Raw genomic sequence first — 19,666 nt, forward strand, 5'->3', positions numbered from 1 at the left:
GTAGTGCTCTAGGCCAGTTGGAGAGCCATGGAGATAAACAGATTGCAAAAATTAGAGTGCATTCCCATCTTCTCTTCTCTTTAGAAATTGTTAGTCTCCTGGAGTGATCCTTTTCTAAACATCTATTCTGGAAATTAAGGTTTTTGTAAGTATAGTGGGCCAGTTGCCTCATATACCAGAGTTATTCAGATATTTTAATTTCATTTAGTTTGTACTATTAACTTGGGAAACTGGAAAAGTATGCTTTCCTTGACCACCATTAATATGGGCATCATTTTAATTAAAAAAAGAGAAGGAGAAGGATAGTGTTTTTCTTCTTTCTCTGTCAATACAACCTAAATCTTCCCTGTTACTCTCTTTAGGTAACAGTGGTTTGATTTTCCCTCACTGAGAAGAGAAAAAAAATCTTAGAGTCAAGATGGATAAGTAGTGATGAAGAGGAAGAGTTGCTTGAAAAGGCTAGGAGGAACAAACAGGCATTCTTTTGACAATGGATAATTTTGTTTTCCCCAAACCTTATGTCAGGATAATATAGCAGGTTATTTATACAAAGATGATCACACTGAAAAATAAGGAAGTAGGTGAAAATAAACTAAAACGTTAAGAGAATGGAAAGAGGAAAATCAAAGAAAGAGATTCTAAAAATGTCTATATAGTATAGAAAGTAACATTTCCATAAACTTCATGTAGGCAGAAACCCTGTTCATTGGCTATTCTCTATATCCTCAGAACTTCATAGAGTACCTTATACATAAATATACAGTCATGTGTTGCTTAACCACAGGGATATATTCTGAGAAATGCTTCTTTAGGCAATTTTGTCCTGGTGTGAACATCAGAGTGTACTTACACAAACTTATATGTGATGTAGCCTACTCCACACCTAGGCTATATGTATGGTATAGCTTGTTGCTCCTAGGCTACAAACCTGTACAGCATGGTACTATACTGAATACCATAGGTAGTTGTAACACAATGGTACGTATTTTTGTATCTAAAAATATCTAAATATAGAAAAGCTACAATAAAAATACAGTGTTATAATCTTACGGGGCTATTGTTAACTATGTAGCCTGTCGTTTACCAAAATGTCATTATATTATATGAGGCATGACTCTACTCAAAAATTATTAGTTGAAAGAAGTAAATACATATATAGGAATAACTGGATCCTGGCATTTCATGCTAAGCCTAAAAATTGCTAAATTTATATACCAGAGAAGAAGATGCATAAGTATATGCTTTACATAACCCATCTCTAGCCTTCTTTACTAGGGGTTGTAACTATCTGTAAATTGATATCATCAGATTTTAATATAGATATCGTTGGCTTGGAATGAAAGGAACAAATGAAAACTATTAGGTGGGTGTTTAGCCTTCCTAAGCTTGCATGAGGTACTGCAGCAACTGGGAGGGTGAGAAAGTTTTCCTGACTTCTCATACCATCTTGGGGTAAATATTAGTCCTCCGGAGATGATATCTATTAGTAATATTTCAGTAAATATCTGCTTTCTGTTAATTCCACAAGTATTTATTGAGTGTCTACCATATGCCTATGAGCTGTGGTCAACTATGGGATGAAGCAGTGCAGAATATAGACATGGGCCCTGATCTTTTAGAATTTGGCCTGTAACTGGTAAGATAGATGTTGTTGTCAATTGTGCTTTATTAATTGTCATAAAGTGAGATACATGTTATGATACTGGGGCTTCAGGATGACAGGCCCACATACAGCAAGGTGACTCGACCTAGGCTATAGTAGGGAGGCCTCCCTGAGTATGCATATTTTAATTGTCTTACAGGTAGTGCTTAAAACCTGTATATGGCAATGTAATATAAAACCTAATATATGGCAACATACATTATCGCTTAAAATTTGTTCAGTTTTCAGGTACTTCAAGAACCTATCAGAGAAGTGACAGATACATGGTTGTTTCAGTATCTCCTACTTCACTGCCCTTTGTCCTCTTGATGGTTTTTCTGTTTTTCTATTTCATTGTTTAGTGGCATGCAGTATTTTACCTTTTCTTGAAAAGTCTCCCATCGCCCCCCTCAACTGACCTTACTCCTAATGCCTTCCAGATGAAGAATTTTAATGGGAATCAAAAGTATTTGTATTTTTATATTTGAGAGAAATCTCCAAGCCCGCCCCCCCCACCCCCGGCTCAGCATCCCAAGTAGCTGGGACTACAGGTGCATGTTACCATGGTCAACAAGTTTTTTATTTTTTTATATATATATATATTTATTTATTGAAGGAATGAATGAAGGAGGGCAGTGAGGAAGGGGGTTCAATTTCCTTCTTTTTTTTTTTTTTTTTTTTTGTGAGACAGGATCTCACTCTGTTGCCCTGGGTAGAATGCAGTGGTATCATCATAGCTTACTGTAATCTCACATTCCTGGGCTCAAGCTATCCTCCACCCTCACCCTGGCGAGTAGCTGGGACTACAGGCATGTGCCATGACACCTGGTTAATTTTTCTATTTTTAGGAGAGATGAGGTCTCACTCTTGCTTAGGGTGGTCTTGAACTTCTGTGCTCAAGCAATCGTCCCACCTTGGCCTCCCAGAGTTCTAGGATAACAGATGTGAGCCACCACACCCAGCCTATATTTGAGAGGAATCCATTTGACGCCTCATAGTTGATTTTCATACATAGTAGTGATATCACACTCTAGTTATTAGAGAATTACTCTACTGGAAGTTTGGCTTAATGTTTGGACTCTGGTCATGGGTCTGTGATACTTTGTGGTTGAAATAGATCACTATATTTGAAGTTAGGAGTTAAAGATTTAAGTTGCAAATCAACTTATTGAGGTTGACTGTGATGTATAGTCTCCATGACTCTGTCTCTTTTGTAATTATTGGTTGTTCTCTGTTTCTGATATTTATTTTATAAATATTATAAAACTGAATAAATGTTTTATACAAAAGATTTTTTTAGTAGAAAAAGTAAATTATTACTAGTAATGGCGGTATGGCTAATATACTTTGTTGATACATAATAATTTTTTGTAATTACACACCTTTTTAATAGACATTTGTATATTACAGAATTTTGACTTAAATACTTTGTGTTTTTAGGGTCCGCTCACTAGCATTAAAGCTTTTAGCATTTCATCTTAGAACTGAAGAAGGGGCTGATAGAAAGCGCCCTTTAATAGATGCCAAAGTTCTCTCCAGAGTTACTAATTTATTTATTGTGAAAAAACCTATTGAACTCAAACTGGATGACAGAAAAGAACTGGTTATTAAGGTGACTATGACTTTTGAGTTTATTACTGTGTGATTATTTGATACATCTGCATATCACATATTTTATGTGACATTCTTCAATTTGTGTATGTCTTGGGGAGGGAGAGAAGTGTGGTGATTCAGGGCTAGATTGAAATTGTGTTCTGGCTTCATTGGGCTTCTGGATACATTTATTTACTGAACAAATATTTCTACTATATGCCAAGCATTATGTCCCTTTTAATTTAGTATATACGCTGGAAGTGCAAATTATTTGGAATAGTATCTTTTTTTTTTTTTGAAACAGAGTCTAGCTTTGTCGACCCAGCTAGATTGCCACATTGTCATGATAGTGCACTGCAACGTCAAACTCCTGAGCTCAAGCAATCCTCCTCCCTCAGCCTTCCTAGTAGCTGGGACTACAGGCAGGCACCACCATGCCCGGCTAATTTTTTCTATTTTTTGTAGAGATGGGGTTTCATTCTTGCTCAGGCTAATTTTTTCTATTTTTTGTAGAGATGGGGTTTCATTCTTGCTCAGGCTGGTCTTGAACTTCTGACCTCAAGTGATCCTCGTACTTCGGCCTCTTAGAGTGCTAGGATTATAGGCATGAGCCACTGTGCCTGGCCTGAATAGGAAGTACAACATAAGGCGAAACTAGTGGAAAGAAATTTTGTGATGACTTTTAAAAACAAATACCACTAACATAAAAACTATCAGAAATTCTTGTTTTTATGTTGGAAATTGCCTATAATTGCAAAAAAGAAAAAATTTTTATGACAAAAGTTTCAGTTTCATTATAAGAGAAAAAAATAATATAGAAGGCAAAGGCAATTTCGCCTTCTCTTAAATGTTACAATAGTTCTGAGATATTCTTTGTTAATCTCTTTTCTAAATCTTTGGCTACTTACATACCTTTGGAGGTTTATCATCTATTTCCCTGGCTTTAGTCAGGTCTGCACCTGTATCATACTGGACCAAGCAGAATTTTATAAAGAAAGCTGTCCATTATCTTCATTGATTCGTTCCTGTATTTTATAGCTACTTTTTCACTTCAAGTTTGCAATCTGTCAGGTTTTATTTAAGTTTAGTTCACCAAAGCGTGTATTTAGAGCCACAGGTAATACAATGTTTTTTTAAATGGAGAAACACATTTAATTTTCTTACCCAAATGTTTAGGGCCATGTGACAGTGCTGGCAGAATTGGAGAATCTTCCACTAGCCACATACCAGGTCTGGCTGGGGACTCCCTGAGTACCAAGCCATTGGCAGTCACTCCTATGCCTGTGTATGGTATGGAGGAAGAGAGCAGGAGGGAGCATTCTGGTACTGTCTTCTTTGCCTCTGTATTAGGATGAAAAGACAGCAGTGGTTAGGAGAAGGAAAGAGGGTCATCTTTGCTCCTTTTCCTTTCCCCTTTTCCTATTGCAAGTTTTGCCACCTCAGACTCTGTCCTGGCATGGAGTAACAGGGACTAGTATGGGGGTGGCTCTGTTGGGGTGCCAGGCATCAAGGCCCAGAGTGCTGTCTGTTCTGGGGTCTTTCAAGAGGTGGAAGGGAGAGGGTTATGGAAATTCCAGCTGTTGGCTTTTGGGAGCAACAGGGAAATATTGAGTCATGGGTCTGGGTTGTTCTTCTGAGGGTAGGCTAGTACTACTTGTAGAGATGTTAGGGAACATGGATGTTTTCTGTGTCATTTTTAAAGTGACTGATGGATTAATGGGTTATGAATGGCTTCCTAGCAAAAATGTATGTTAAGAAGAGAGGCTAATTTGACATGGTGGCTCTTTGTTTTAGATCCTAAGTTCCTCCCTGACCTAGTACCTCATTGTTGCAAATTACATGTACATATATTGGCTACTTAAGCTGACTTTTTGAGCTTTTGTTCTTAAGGCACAAACTTTGTAAAATTTTATTGAAGAATTGGGAGCAGATGAAAAGTATAATTATTTTGTTGTTGTTTGTAGTTGGAGACTGTTGAAAAGGTATATGACATCTTCACCTCAGATGATGTTGATCTTGTTTTGAGAAAGTCAGCTGCAGAACAGTTAGCTGTGATTATGCAAGGTAATGTCTTTTAAAGAAAATGATTGCTGTACTGCTGATAATAGAATTTTAGATTGCTGTGTTTAGTTGATCAGGGGCTGGCAAACTGGATTATAGGCCAGACCCAGCCTGTGGCCTGTTTTTTTTTTTTTTTTTTTTTTTTTTTTAGCAGTCATCAATTTAAGAATGGTTTTTACATCTGTATAGTTATTAAAAAAACAAAACCAAAGAGTATGGGACAGACCATATGTGGCCAGCAAAGTCTAACAACATATTTGCTACCTGGTTCTTTACAGAAAAAGTTTGTTGACCCTTATCATTATTTGACCTGGAAAATGTTATTTGATAGAATTATCTTCCTTCTAAAGTACTAATATAATTCTGACACTAAAGTACATGTTTCTTTCTTAATTTACATAGTATATTGTGTTTTCAATCGGTACCATCTTGCTTAGAGAAATTAGTCAAACAGTACTTTTGTGGGTAGGTAAAATGAAAGTAATGCAACACAGCATTTGATTTATTTTTAAAAGCAACTAGTAAAATATATTGTTAGCGTTGTTTATAGTGTTGTTATTCCATAGGCTTTCATTCTTTGGGTTTTTATTTTTCCCTATATGTGATATATATACTTTAATATTTGTGAGAAATTATAACTTTGCATTTACATAAAAAGATTTTTGTGGTTAGCATTCCTTGTCTTGACGTTAATTGGAAACTCAGATGAGAATAATTTGAAAAACCATATTCAACATATTTGTGGTTTTAATAACAATACAATAGACTACAGAAAATAAGGCTCTAAAAATGTGGAGAAGCATGGTTTAAAAAAGATTAAGAAAGCCTCTTTTAGAGAGTATTCTTTCAATATTGCTAACATTTCAAAAGTATAACTTATAATTTGGTATGTACTCTACTGGGGGTAATGGAAACTTTTTTAAGTAGTAGCTAAAGGTTGTTACAGTGATAGCCACTAGTTCAATATCTGTGTGTGTGTGTGTGTGTGTGTGTGTGTTTCTCAATGGGAATATGGGAGGAAATTTTTCTGCAAGTTGTTAAATACTTGCAACTAATCTATAAGCTGCTAGAGTTTTTGGCTCTAGTAATGTGTGCGTGTGTGTTTGTGTGTGTATAAAATCCTTTCGTGTGTATACCAAAAAACCTTTTTATTACAAACATAATATATGAATATGTTTATTAAAAATGTTCATATTCTTACTATATAGAGTATATTATAATCCTATTCCTTTTATATTTGTTATTAATAGTTTAAGGCTAGAGTTTTTTATTAATAGAAAAATGTTCATGTTGCAAGCCACATTTACACATTACCTTGTGGAGAATTTTAAATATTTTGAGGTGATGAATTTGGAAAAGAGAAAAAATGTCAGTGAAACAATGTAAAGAAGATAATTTGCCATGTACAAACAAAAGGATTCATTTATACACTTAAAATTCTATTACTTTTCAGAGTCTGAACTAGCTCATATAATTTTTTTATAGTTTTTTTTGTATTATAGAAGTACAATATGCTTGTTACTTAAATGTTTTCATATTGTATAGATGTATATAAAGTAAAAAGTTAAAAATTCCATTCCATAATTTCAATTCCAGGTGAAACTACTTTTAACAGTTCAAAGTTGTGTGGATATTAGTTCTGTATATTTCAAAATGAATATGTTTTTAAAGCTACAAAAATGTTCACTTTTAGTAACTCTTTTTTGGTCTACAGATATTAAGATGCATGCTGTGGTGAAAAAATTATGCTTAATTGACAAGATAATTGAATATTTAAATGCATGTGTGGGTCAAGATGGCAAGGTAAGACAAATGTGTATCTAGACATAATTTTGCATGTTTTTATTAATCAGACCTGAGCTTGAATTCAGCTGAATTTGGATGAGTACTTGGACTTTAAGTTTTAAGTAACACCCCCATCTTGTTCATTTTTTAATTTCTAAAAGTGGAGTCTCAATAAGGAAAACTAATCTTAAAATTTCCGTAAGATATATAAGCAGAAATATATATAAAACTTATTTTCAGTGGAAAGTAATTTCTAACATTTGCATTTTAGTTTCACATACTTTTGATAAAAAAAGCATAAAATTTAGCATAAGATAATATTATGGTATATTTTATCTCACGTTGGAGTTGGTGAAAATAAAATAACTGTGTTTTCTCTCCTGACCAGGTGATAGAATGTTTGATACTGCCATGCCTCACACTCTTGAGGAAAGTTTTATGTGCTGATCCGATCATGCGTGTTTCCCTCTCGCAACAGTCTTCTCTCTTGACCCTGTTATTCAGAGGTGAGTAAAAGAAATTATGCCAATAATGAGATCAATCTTAAGCTTTAAATGTTTCTTCTTTAACTGCACGTAATATTTACTTTTTGTTCTGCTAATAAAACATAAAGTTTATTAGGGAACATGCTACTAAAATAACTCATCACAGTGGAAAATGTTTAATACTTTTATGGAAATTTCCTTATAATTCTGATACTGAATGGACCTTGGAGCTGAGAAAACCTAAAGCCTCTGATCTTTGCACCTTGATGTCGATATCATTTGGTGCTCAGACAGTAAATTAGGATCTATAAAGAGATAAAGTTGCAGCTGCTGTCATTACTGTCTTTCCAATATCTGCTCCCTCTTTCTTCTTTTGCTTTTGCCTTCAGATCCTAGAACCTTTAGTGTGATATCTGATTATGTCATTAGACTGGCATTAATAGTAAGACCCAACCTGTGAAGGGTGGAAACTAGACCATCTGAATGACTCTGAGCATAAATTTATTACATTTATAAAGTGTGCTTTTTCTTTTAACCCATTTTAGTCTGATTCTGATTTAGTAATATGTTTAGATGGACAAATTTCATGTAGTTTTGTCCTCTTTTTCTTCTGTTCTCAATAGCAACCTTGATAACATTTTATACCGTTTTCTAGAGTTTTAGGCTACTGCTTTTAAATATTTTACAAGAAGCATCCTGATCAAATATACTTAACCTTGTTTATCATCAGGCATGTAGGAGATAAATGAGATTTATGTTCAAAATATACTATTAGAATATAGTCATTTTATTGTAGCATTTTTTTTTTCCTCCTAATGGCTTCTGCTTGCCAAGTGAATAGGATGCAGTTTAAGTAGCGTTGGTACAGGTCCAAACCAGGTAAAGTTCTAAACACCTAAACAGACCCAGTGAGTTTAGGTTTAAAAAATTTTGAGTAGAGTGTAAAATTTTTATAAGTTCTTATAGACTGATGGTCTGAAAAAGCAGCAGTTAAGGATTTTTAGTTTTCTTTAATTCTTTTAGTAATTGTCTTACTAACTACATTCAATTGAATTTAGTCTCTAGTTTACCTTTTTATTTATATTATTCAACATTGAACTTATTATGAACACCTACTGGATTCAAAGGCACTTTCCAAGGCAACATAATCTGTACCCTTTTGAAATTTAACAATTTTCTATTTCATCACTGTGAAAATTACTGCAATGAGTCTGAAAAATGAATTATAGTATCTCTCATAAATAGATTTAATTTCAGGGTAAAATTAATTTTTTACCAGCTGCTCAACCAAGAAAATCCATTCCTTAGCAAACATTTATTGAGCACATATTATGTGCTAAGTACAGTGGTAGGCCCTTGGGGAATCGTGATGAGCATGGTAAATGACCCTTATAGCACTTAAAATAGAGTTGGAGACTTTGACAAGTAAGTATATAATACAATATAATAATAGCTTTAATAGTAGGATTCCTGGCACCAGAGGAAGTGCTAAATAGATCGGGTGGTGGGAAAGCATCAGAGATTGCTTCCAGAGAATGTAGCATCTAAGCTGGAATTTCAGAAATTAATAGGAGTTCAAATAGAGAGGATTGACTTCCATATATATAGAAGGAGCCATGGAAATATGTTTGGGATGTTTGGCCCCTCCAAATCTCATGCTGAAATTTGATCCCCAATGTTCGAGGTAGGGCTCACTGGGAGGTGTTTGGGCCATGGGGAAGGATCCCTCCTGAATGGCTTGGTGCCCTCCCCATGGTAATGAGTGAGTTCTCACTTCATTAGTTCATGCAAGTGCTGGTTGTTAAAAAAGAGCCTGGCACCTCCCCCTACTTTGCTCTTCATTTTGTCATGTGACATGTCTGCTCTCACTTCTCCTTCCACCTTGATTGGAAGCTCCCTGAAGCCTGTCCCAGAAGCAGGTGCTGGTGCCATGGTTGTATAGGCTGCAGAATCGTGAGCCAGATAAACCTCTTTTTGTAAATTACCCAGTTTCAGGTATTCCTTTATAGCAACACAGACTGGACTAACACACATGGTTATGAGTGAGAGAGAATGATATGTTTGAGATGGCAGTTGATTAGGGATGGCTGGATTGTGGGGAGTCTGGGGTTAAGGGGAAATGGTGGGGTGAGGCAGGAAGGGCACTTCATGCAGGTGCGGATAGGTCTTATTAAACAGCAGTGAGGAGCCATGTAAGGTTGTTAAACAGGGGAAGTATGTGTTTTAGAAAGATTATTCTGTTTGCAGCATGAGGGATAGATTGAAGGGATACAATAATTAAATAGCCTCTCAGACATACTGCTTTAAATTTTAAACTTCATGTTAATGACAGAATTCTATACTGTATTTCAGGGTTATAAATTAACTTAGAAATCATTTATTATAGCATAAGATATTTAGTAACTTGGCCAAGGTCATCACCAGATAATGGTGGAGGTAGGAGAAGAGACACACTTCCTTACCTTTGTTTGTTTTCGTTTTAAATAATTACCAACTTATATGTCCTCATTGTAAAAATTCAGATAATGTAGAACTACAAAGTAAAATTCTGAAAGTTTTCATTTTCTTCTCTTTGTCAATTTCCCCAAAGAAGAATGTTCTAATTATTGTTTGGAATGTGTTATTCCAAATGATCTTTTCTATTCACACACATATTTTTCATACCATGTACTTCAGTATTGTGTTGCTTCCTTTTTTTCAACTGAGAATATATTTTGAATATTTTTCCATATTATTACATATGAATCTACATTCTTAAAAATAAAAAAAATCCAAGAAAAAGATTTTATATTGTTTCAAAATTTCAGTTTGCCGTATTACTGGATATTTGTTTCAGATTTTTCATCATGACGGTAATCATCTTGTATGATCATCTTTTTGCATAGACTGTATATACTTTGGGAGGCCGAGGTGGGGAGATTGCTTGAGGCCAGGAGTTCAAGACCAGCCTGGGCAACATAGCAAGGCCCCATCTCTACATTAAAAAGAAAATATTAGCCAGTTGTGGTGGCCTGGGCCTGTAGTCCTAGCTGCTCAAGAGGCTGAGTCAGGAGGATTGATTGAGCCCAGGAGCATGAGGCTTCGGTGATGCATGCCAGCCTGGGTGACAGAGACAGACCCTGTCTCTAAAAAAAAAAAAAGAAAATTTATTTAACTCACAACTTTGCCAATATTGAATATATCTCAATTTAAAATTTTCTTTAATCTTACACATGAAAATAATATTATTATATTTTTCTATTTTTTAGTGCAGTTGATTATCTTTTCATGTTTATTCTATATTCAGATTTTGTAATCTATGAATTGCTTGTTTTTCTGTTGCATTTAATTTCTTTTTAGTGACATGTAGGGTTTCTTTTTATAGCATAGCTGTAACCCTTATTTTATGTCATTAATATTTTCTTTCAACTTTTCTATTCTTTTAAATGTGTTTATTATTATATATTTAACCTTAAATATGCTTAAATATTTTATGGAAATAGATAAAGCTTTTCTGTTACGGCAGCTGGGCTTTTCATCATGCTCTAAAAATAAGGTCTTCTGCACTTGCAGATTGGAAACATGTAACCTTGTATTTTCTCCTAATATGTTTATAGTATTCTTTAAAAGAACTAGATCTTTAATTTATCGAGAATTGATTTTGGTGTATAGTGTAAGGTAGGGATCTAAACCTATTCTTTCCCCATATTGTAGGCAAGTGTATTTCAACAATTTCTTGGGTATTTGGAAATATGGCTCATTCTCTCTCCACTAATATGAAATGTCTACTTTATCATACATTTTTGCACCTTTCTCCACTTCTTTACCTTTTAGTTTATTGCTATTTTTTTTTTTTTTTTTTTTTTTTTGAGACAGAGTCTCGCTCTGTTGCCCGGGCTAGAGTGAGTGCCGTGGCATTAGTCTAGCTCATAGCAACCTCAAACTCCTGGGCTTACGTGGTCCTACTGCCTCAGCCTCCCGAGTAGCTGGGACTACAGGCATGCGCCACCATGCCCAGTTAATTTTTTTTCTATATATATTTTTAGTTGGCCAGATAATTTCTTTCTATTTTTAGTAGAGATGGGGTCTCGCTCTTGCTCAGGGTGGTCTCGAACTCCTGACCTCGAGCAATCCACCTGTCTCGGCCTCCCAGAGTGCTAGGATTACAGGCGTGAGCCACCGCGCCCAGCCTAGTTTATTGCTGTTTTTAATTGTGCCAGTTACATAATGATGGAGTTAGGAAAAATATCTTCTGTCAAAACTAATTTCTTGTTGCTGCTTCCTTGAATTTGCTAACTCTGTATTATATTATTATTCCCATGTGATTGGTGCTACCACCATACCTGTTTGTTTAGAATTTCATAGGTTTGAAGCACTGAGAAACTGTAGCATTGGGAACATTATAGAAGTGGAAACTGAGGCTTATTACTGTTAAAGAATTTGACCATGCCACTGAGCTTAGTAAGTGGTGGAGCTGGCATTTTCTGTTCAGAGCACTATCCTTTTCCATCATCTTGTCATAATAAACAAGAAACAAAAACCAAAATAACAACACAGCACAAACACACTGTTTTAAAGTCAAATCCAACTTCTATGATTACATGTTTGTAGTAAAGGGCAAAAATTATAAAAGAAGATCTTTCGGTGAGGAAACTTTAGCTAGAATTACCCAATGACTTGGCAAAACCTTCCTAGAAACTGTATCCGTTTTTTTCTCTGATTACCTAAAACTAGAGTGTCTCCTGAGTGTATCTGCCAGTGTGGCTCCTGGGCTGGCAATGTCTGCATCCTCTGGGAGCTTACTAGAAATGCAAATTCACAGGCTGCCCCCTGCATTTACCAACCAGAAACTGTTTCAACAAGTGTTTCAGGTGATTCTTACGCATTAGAAAGTTTGAGAGCCTGTGTTTTAGTGATATTTGCTTATCTGGGTTAATGCTGCGTTTCTCCTCCCTTCAAGTTTAGATGTTTTAAATTTGAAGTTCATTCTTTCTAGAAGTAAAAATATTTCATAAAGTTATGCTTCTTTTTATTCCCCAGTTTCCTTGATATTTCATGAAGACTGTACTGTTGTGACTGAAATTGGAGCATTATTTTGTCTTCTATTATTTGATGAAGTATCAAGAATGGATATGTGGTGAGATATAAGAATTTATACTTTTTTTCTCTTAATAATTATTTATCTAAGGTTTCTGATGCAATCTTATAACAATGCATGGAAATTTCTGACTTGTGAGGCTTATACTTTCCATATATGCTAGACATATATGGTATGATTTTTGGTTTGAATAAAGAGTATTTAAAAAGTCCATTGGCTCAAGAAGTCACCCTGAAATGTTATTGAACATTACTAAGTATAAAATCTAAAAATTACTGTAGCGATTTTTGTCTTTAATACACTTTGAATGTATACCTTCAAGTATGTGTTTTTTCTTTAATATTTTATTATTTTAAAAATACGTGGGAAGATGTTTAGGATAATAATATCTGGTTAACACCGATCTTGAGCAGGACCAGTGGGAAGGGACACATCAAGTCCACATGCCAGTATAACTACTACATCACATGAATTGTTTGTTATATGGAAATTTTTTAGAAAGGCTTAATTTACTCTTTATAAGCAAATCTAGGTAGTAGCAAACATGTTGATACTAGGTTAAGTAATAGACCCAATTGAAATTCTTGATTTTTTTTTTCCAAAGAAGTGAAGTTGTGTTTGTTACATAAAACTGTTGTCCACTCAGTTATTTCTTTCTGTTTTTCTTTTATCAAATAGGTCTGTTAATTCTTCCAATAAACCTTTGCCATCAGTCTTCAGTTTGCCTGTTTCAGTTTTTAGAAGGTAAAGAATTTATTTCTCTGATTGTCTTGAAGGATAAAATGTTGTTACAGAAAAGGAAATCAGAATTTATAATTTGTCACAATTTTCATTTAGCATTTAAATCACACCACTTGTAGTGCTTTCATGGTTCCTTCACAATGGTGCTTTGGAGATTTCAGTAAGTATAGCTCCCCATCATCATCTGTCACCCGGGCTAGAGTGCTGTGATGTCAGCCTAGCTCACAGCAACCTCAGACTCCTGGGCTCAAGCGATCCTCTTGCCTCAGCCTGCCGAGTAGCTGGGACTACAGGCACATGCCACCACGCCTGTCTAATTTTTTGTATTTTTGGTAGAGACAGGGCCTTGCGCTTGCTCAGGCTGGTCTTGAACTCCTGACGTCAAGCAATCCTCCTGCCTCAGCCTCCCAGAGTGTTGGGATTACAGGTGTGAGCCACCACACCTGGCCCTTTTATCAAGTATTTAAATCCTACACATATTTTAAATTCCATAAGATGTTGTTATAACTGTCGTATGCAGTAAATACTCATTTAGATTTATGTACCTTAGTTCTTTCTATTACTCCTCATTTCTTTTTGGCTTTTCTGTCTCCGTCTGATATTTGTTATCTTTTTTTTTGAAGAATTTCCTTTATTATTTATTTTAGTACAATTATATTAGTGATGATTTCTCTTGGGGTTTTTTTTTAATCTAAAAATTGTGTGGCTTCCTCTTTTGAAGAATATTATAACGAGGCATAGAATTGTAGGTTGGTAATTGGAGTCTGTTCTTTGTTGGAAAGTTAGCTGTCAGTTTTATTGTTGCTTCTTTGAAGGGAATGTGTTCCCACAGCTGCTTAGGAGTTCCTTTATCTATGGCCCATAGCACTTTGCATATTTATTTATATATTTATTTTGGAGGCTTTTAAACAAAATTTTTATGAGTACATAATAGTTATACTTTTCTTAAATTTCCATTAGATTATTTTTACACATTTCTGTTGTCTGATGAAATTTTCTATAATGCCATGGTTTTCTTGAATGTATTAATCACAGTCATTTTTAAAGTTCTTGTCTGATAGCCCTAATATCTGGGTCATCTCTGGTCTGTTTTTGGTGGCTTTTTTGCTTTTTTTCTTTTAGTGATTTTATTCTGTCCCTGGCAAGCCTAGTCATTTTTGATCAAATACTGCATATGGCAAATGGAAAACTGTGGAGATTGTGGATGATGTTCTCTCCCTTCACAGATTATATAATTTTCTCTTGGCAGCAGTTATATTATGGGCAGATAAATTTGATTCAATCAGGAATTGAGATGAGATGATTCAGGATTGGGTTTCAGTCTTGGTAAAGGCTGATCTGTCTGCGGTTTGCACTTTCTTCTAGAGCATAATCCTATAGGAATTTAACCTGGTAGGCTGGGATGTTTACTAGCCGGCCACTCCGTGGCAAGTTCCAGACATCAGTTTTTGTATCCCTAGCCACATTTGGGTGTCAAAAGTTCTGAACTGCTACTTTCTGCTTGGCCTCTTAGCCCCGAGCTTACTTTGGCATCAGAAAATTATACATAGAGTAAAGGTTTGGAAAATGTAGGGCCCAGCTTTTCTAGTTTTCCTTATAAGGGAGTTAGTCAGGTTGATACAGGCTTTCCATTCATAGCTGGAAGTAGGTATTTCTTGACTTTTTCCAGAAGTGTCTCTTTACCCTTCTTCTCCTTTTTTCTTTCTTTATTAGGTTTATTCTTTTGACGTGTATAGGCCAGTTTTGTGTAGAATATCTCACAATGTGAACTTGTATGATTATTTCCCTATTATTAGTAATGTTAAGGTTGATCACTTACTCACGGTGCCGATGGCAGTTATCCTTAGTGTAAAGATGTGTTTTTCATATGAAAGTTATACTTTCAGACTTGGGAATATCTTGTAGCCCAACAACACTTCACCAGTCATTTTACATCCACTGATGATCCTTTCTGTATCAATTATTTCTTAGGGGTTGTGGAAGGTGATTTTCTAATTCTATTGTTTCTTCTGCATTTGTTAGATAGCATTCTTCTTCCTGCTCTCCCCCTTCCTTGAGTGTTATTATGGACTTTTTATTTTAAACAATTATCATCCAGTATCTTTATTCTTTTGGTGCTCAAATTGTTCCTTATTGGTCTAGTTCAGGTCCTTTCAAATAGGCTCCTGTGTCCGTTTGACATGGCACCACGAGTCTTTTAGTACTTTCTTGCTTTCTGGCACAAAGCAATAGCCAATGTTCACCTCTTATTTTCCTGTCCCAGACCCCGCATTAGACATTTCTCTAAGGAGCCCTGGTTTCTTTTAGTGAAAAATTTGAATTAAAAAGTATTATATTTATTTATTAAATTATTCAGCCTGATCTGGTATATAGTCACTTTCATTAGGGTACATGAAATGAAAAAACACACTTAAGTATCTCTTAGAAATCTCACCCAATTTTATTTACATCACTCACAAATACGTGAATTAAGGGTTTGGGGAATGTTTCATTAGTAAAATTATTCTTTAACGTTAGCATATGCTGGGCATTGCTCTCTTGTTAGACAGTGTTATAACTTTAATTGGCTTCAGAGAGATTGCTATTGAATCTGTTTTTATTTCTAAACATATTTCTTGGTTCTCTTGTTGAGTTTATGGATGATGAAATTGTTCTCAAGTGAAAGTAATAAATTGGAATTTAGTTATTTAGTGACCTCTGTGATTATGGCGATTCATTTAAACTCTTTAATCCTCATTTTGATGATCTGTAAAATAGGTATCATAGTGCCATGCCATGTAACTGTGAATGAATGATAGATAATAAGCAGTGCTTGACATAAAGTAGACATTCATGTTTTAGCTGAACACCTGTTATGTTTGGTTCACTGTATTCATGGGCTCTGACTTTTCAGTGAGCACTAGTTATCTCCGCAATGACTCTAATATAACAGAGAATGTGGTTAAGTCCTCAGAAAACAGTTTAATAAAGTATTTGGGGGGCTTTTAGAAGAGGGTAAATGAATAATTGAAATGCCATATAAAGTAAGATAACTTTAAAATTGGGGCTTTGGGAGAGATCTTTGCATTATTATGGGGTGAGAGGCATAGAACTAGCCCTTATTTATGGCTCATCTTTTTGAGTGGTGTTTGAGAATTTGAAAGTTTGTAATTATTTGTATACATTTTCTTTAGGTATCATCTACCAGTACATGTAATCAGACATCATGCTGTGAGTCCATACTCCATAGTTTTGCCTTTATCTGCCGATTGTTTGGCCTTGAAGCCTGTGTCAGATATGCTGAGAATAGCATGGAACCTGTCATGGTATCATGGGAGTGATAATCTGTTGAAGCAAATGAGCTCCGAAACTAAAATCCAAGAGTAAGCTGTTATATTTAGTTGAAAAAGCATTTACAGTTAATGAATTATAATTAATTAGATTTTATTTTTTCTTTAGGTGAAGTAACTTTTTCACTTTATTATTATCTGGTTCTGCTTTTTAACTAAAGATTATCCTTTTTTTTTTTAAAGTTTACATGTGTTCATTACTTTTAAAAATCTATCACACAATGAAATTTAAATTAAAAAGCATTTTCCTCTATTCTAGTTAGAGATTATATAAAGTCTGATTAGTAAAAGATGTGAATCGCTAGGAAAGGTGCTCTGGATTAGAGTAAAATCTTAGTAAGTATATGCATGAATGTTATCATTACTGTGAGCATGATACTTTCGAATGTCTTAATATTCTTATCTGTCAATCTTATAAGAATAAAAACTTTATGTTTCTGTAAGGAAGAAAAATCAATATAAACACTTGGGATGCCAGTGTAAAATCCTAATATTGACACATATATACCAGTTTTCTTTTAGCTGTAAGTCAGCCTTTAATTAAAAGAAAACGAAGATAAAACAACTTTTGGGAGAGAGTTTATAATAGAAATGAATGTGAGCTTTTATTTAAATAGCTTTATGTTGGTCTTTCTTTTTTTCTTTTTGTGTAGATTTTTAGATACATTGAAGTTATCCACAGAGGACATCCTTACTCTGAAGATAACACATGTGACTAGTGGGCTGCAGGACTGCCACCATTCCATTGTTCAGGCTGCAACCCACAGGGAAGTTAGGGCTGCTGTCACTAGGATGAGTTTTTATCTTCTGAATGACAGATTGTCATTAAAGGGTGACACTGGCCCACATGGGGTTACCTTGAAGTCCTTGGCTTGGCACACCGCACTAAACAGGTCAGTATAAGGTCAAGGCGCCAGTTTCAAAGACCTGGATGGAATTGTTTGAGTTCATCTCCAAACCTTTGAAGATAAGAGTATGTATTCTTACCTGTTGCTATCACGAGGGAAATATTTTTTATAGAAAGAAAAACTCCAGGATTTTTATCATCTGTTATAATAATAGCAAAATAGGAAAATTTTAACTTAGTCATTGTATTTTTGAAGGGATTACTAATAAACTCATAATAATTTTATTTATTATCTTAGAACATAAAAAATTAGGATAAGACATGAATGAAACAAACTGAATGTTTAATTCCTGTCCAAATGATAGATGAGGTAAGACATCAGTGGCTTGATTAATAGGTTTGCTATACCTGCCACAGGCTGTTTTGCTTTGTTTTGCTTTCGTTTTGTTCTTTAAATTATCTCATTTTTCCTTTTATCCTGAATTTCACAAACTTGATTGCCATGTGGAGATCCTTTAATAGTTATTGGAAAGGCTCTAGCTTGTAAATGTAACACACTTAACTGGTAGCAGATGGCTGCAATTGAAACAAGACTGATAAGCAACTGCTGCAAGCAGTTTTTCATTTTAGTCTTCATGTGACTTTACTATAAAATGCATAACTTTTTTATTTAACAAAAGGTGTTCAATTTTCACAATTTTAGGTTAAATAATTTTCCAAAATGTGAACACCTTTATTTAGTTTACCTTTAACAATTGGATATCTAATTAGGTTTTTCTAGTGATGTGCTGGAGCCACCTAGTACCGCTTTAGGTGATGGTTAAATTTTCAGGATTTTTGCAAATCGATTGTTAAACACAGCCATTCTTAACAATCATGTAAACTTACAATTAAATAAATTATATTAAAAATAAAAGTAATGGATATGCAAATATCACCTTCTAATTATTTTGCAACATTTTACTGTTATCTTTGTTCTTGAGGTTATTTATATCTACTACAAATTTGTCTGTTTTGTGGAAATAACTATGTAATGGTGTTCTGCTGTGCATCTCTTCACAACTCCATGCTACACTGATGGCCTGAAATTAGTCATAATAGGGATATTTACACTGTGGAAATTGGCAAACACAATAAGTCAGCGCTCTATTCTCCAGTCAGTTGTTATTAATAAACATTTATTAGCACAGCTCTGCTTTTAAACATTTAAACACCTCTATCAATTGAAACATGCATGAAATCTGCAGGTTAAATAAATTTTATATATTCCTATTTGTCAAAAGAAAATTTTGAGGTAAAAGCTGTTACTGTGTTTTGAATTCATTACACTTAGTTTTCTTTCTTTTGTGAATGAAAACCATATAAATAGCATGCAACACCACATTAAAGCATAGACTATCAAAGTGTGGATCAGTGGAAGCTGCTAGAGTAGTTTAAATTGCCCAGTAGCAATAACTGTGAGCATCACATTTTTATGGTGGGATTTCCCCCAGAATTAACATAACAGAAATAACATATATAGAGAGTGTATATGTGTTATGTATTTTTTTAATCTTTTGTTTTATAGCCTCATGTTGGATCACTGCAACATAGGCACTACTGCATTGCTTCTACAGTTGTTACAGTTGTTTAAATATTTGTCTTCTCTCATGTGCAGACCTTTTATTGCATTCCTTTTTATATCTCTCGCATATGGCATAGGCATAGTATACAGTTGGCACCTAATAAATGTAGAATGGATGAGTTGGAGAGACCTTAGAGCTCATTTAGTCCAGCTGTGTACTTGATGAATTCCCTTGTCTCTCTCTCTGTCAAGCGGCCATGCAACCTCAGCACGAAAATACCTCCTTTGAAGGATGTTCGTTCTGTTTTTTAACTGTGATTATTAGTAAGTTCTTCCTTCTTTTGAACTGCCACCTGGTCATTTCTACTTATTATTCTGTTCTCTTAATTCACACAGAATAAATCCTAACTATATTTGTGTGTGATAACTCTTTATTTAAGCATAACTATTTCTTCTCTACTTTTTCTCCCTCCAGGCTCTAAATGCTTTCCGTCTTTTTTTTTTTTTAGATATAGTTCAAAAGCCATAGTATCTGGACTTCT

General features: G+C 34.7%; 1 protein-coding gene across 1 annotated transcript in view; it reads left to right on the forward strand.

Annotated features, from left to right (window-relative positions):
• Positions 1 to 19,666, forward strand: part of RTTN (rotatin) — a 145,757-nt gene that overhangs the window by 42,777 nt on the left and 83,314 nt on the right. The window contains exons 18-25 of the mRNA XM_069467875.1: positions 3,083 to 3,254; positions 5,200 to 5,299; positions 7,011 to 7,099; positions 7,470 to 7,587; positions 12,586 to 12,682; positions 13,322 to 13,387; positions 16,558 to 16,746; positions 17,367 to 17,606. Coding sequence (XP_069323976.1) covers positions 3,083 to 3,254; positions 5,200 to 5,299; positions 7,011 to 7,099; positions 7,470 to 7,587; positions 12,586 to 12,682; positions 13,322 to 13,387; positions 16,558 to 16,746; positions 17,367 to 17,606 — 1,071 coding nt within the window. The remainder of the gene's footprint in view (positions 1 to 3,082; positions 3,255 to 5,199; positions 5,300 to 7,010; positions 7,100 to 7,469; positions 7,588 to 12,585; positions 12,683 to 13,321; positions 13,388 to 16,557; positions 16,747 to 17,366; positions 17,607 to 19,666) is intronic.

Source organism: Eulemur rufifrons, chromosome 5 (assembly GCF_041146395.1).
Source record: "Eulemur rufifrons isolate Redbay chromosome 5, OSU_ERuf_1, whole genome shotgun sequence".
In the NCBI taxonomy this organism is placed as follows: Eukaryota; Metazoa; Chordata; class Mammalia; order Primates; family Lemuridae; genus Eulemur; species Eulemur rufifrons.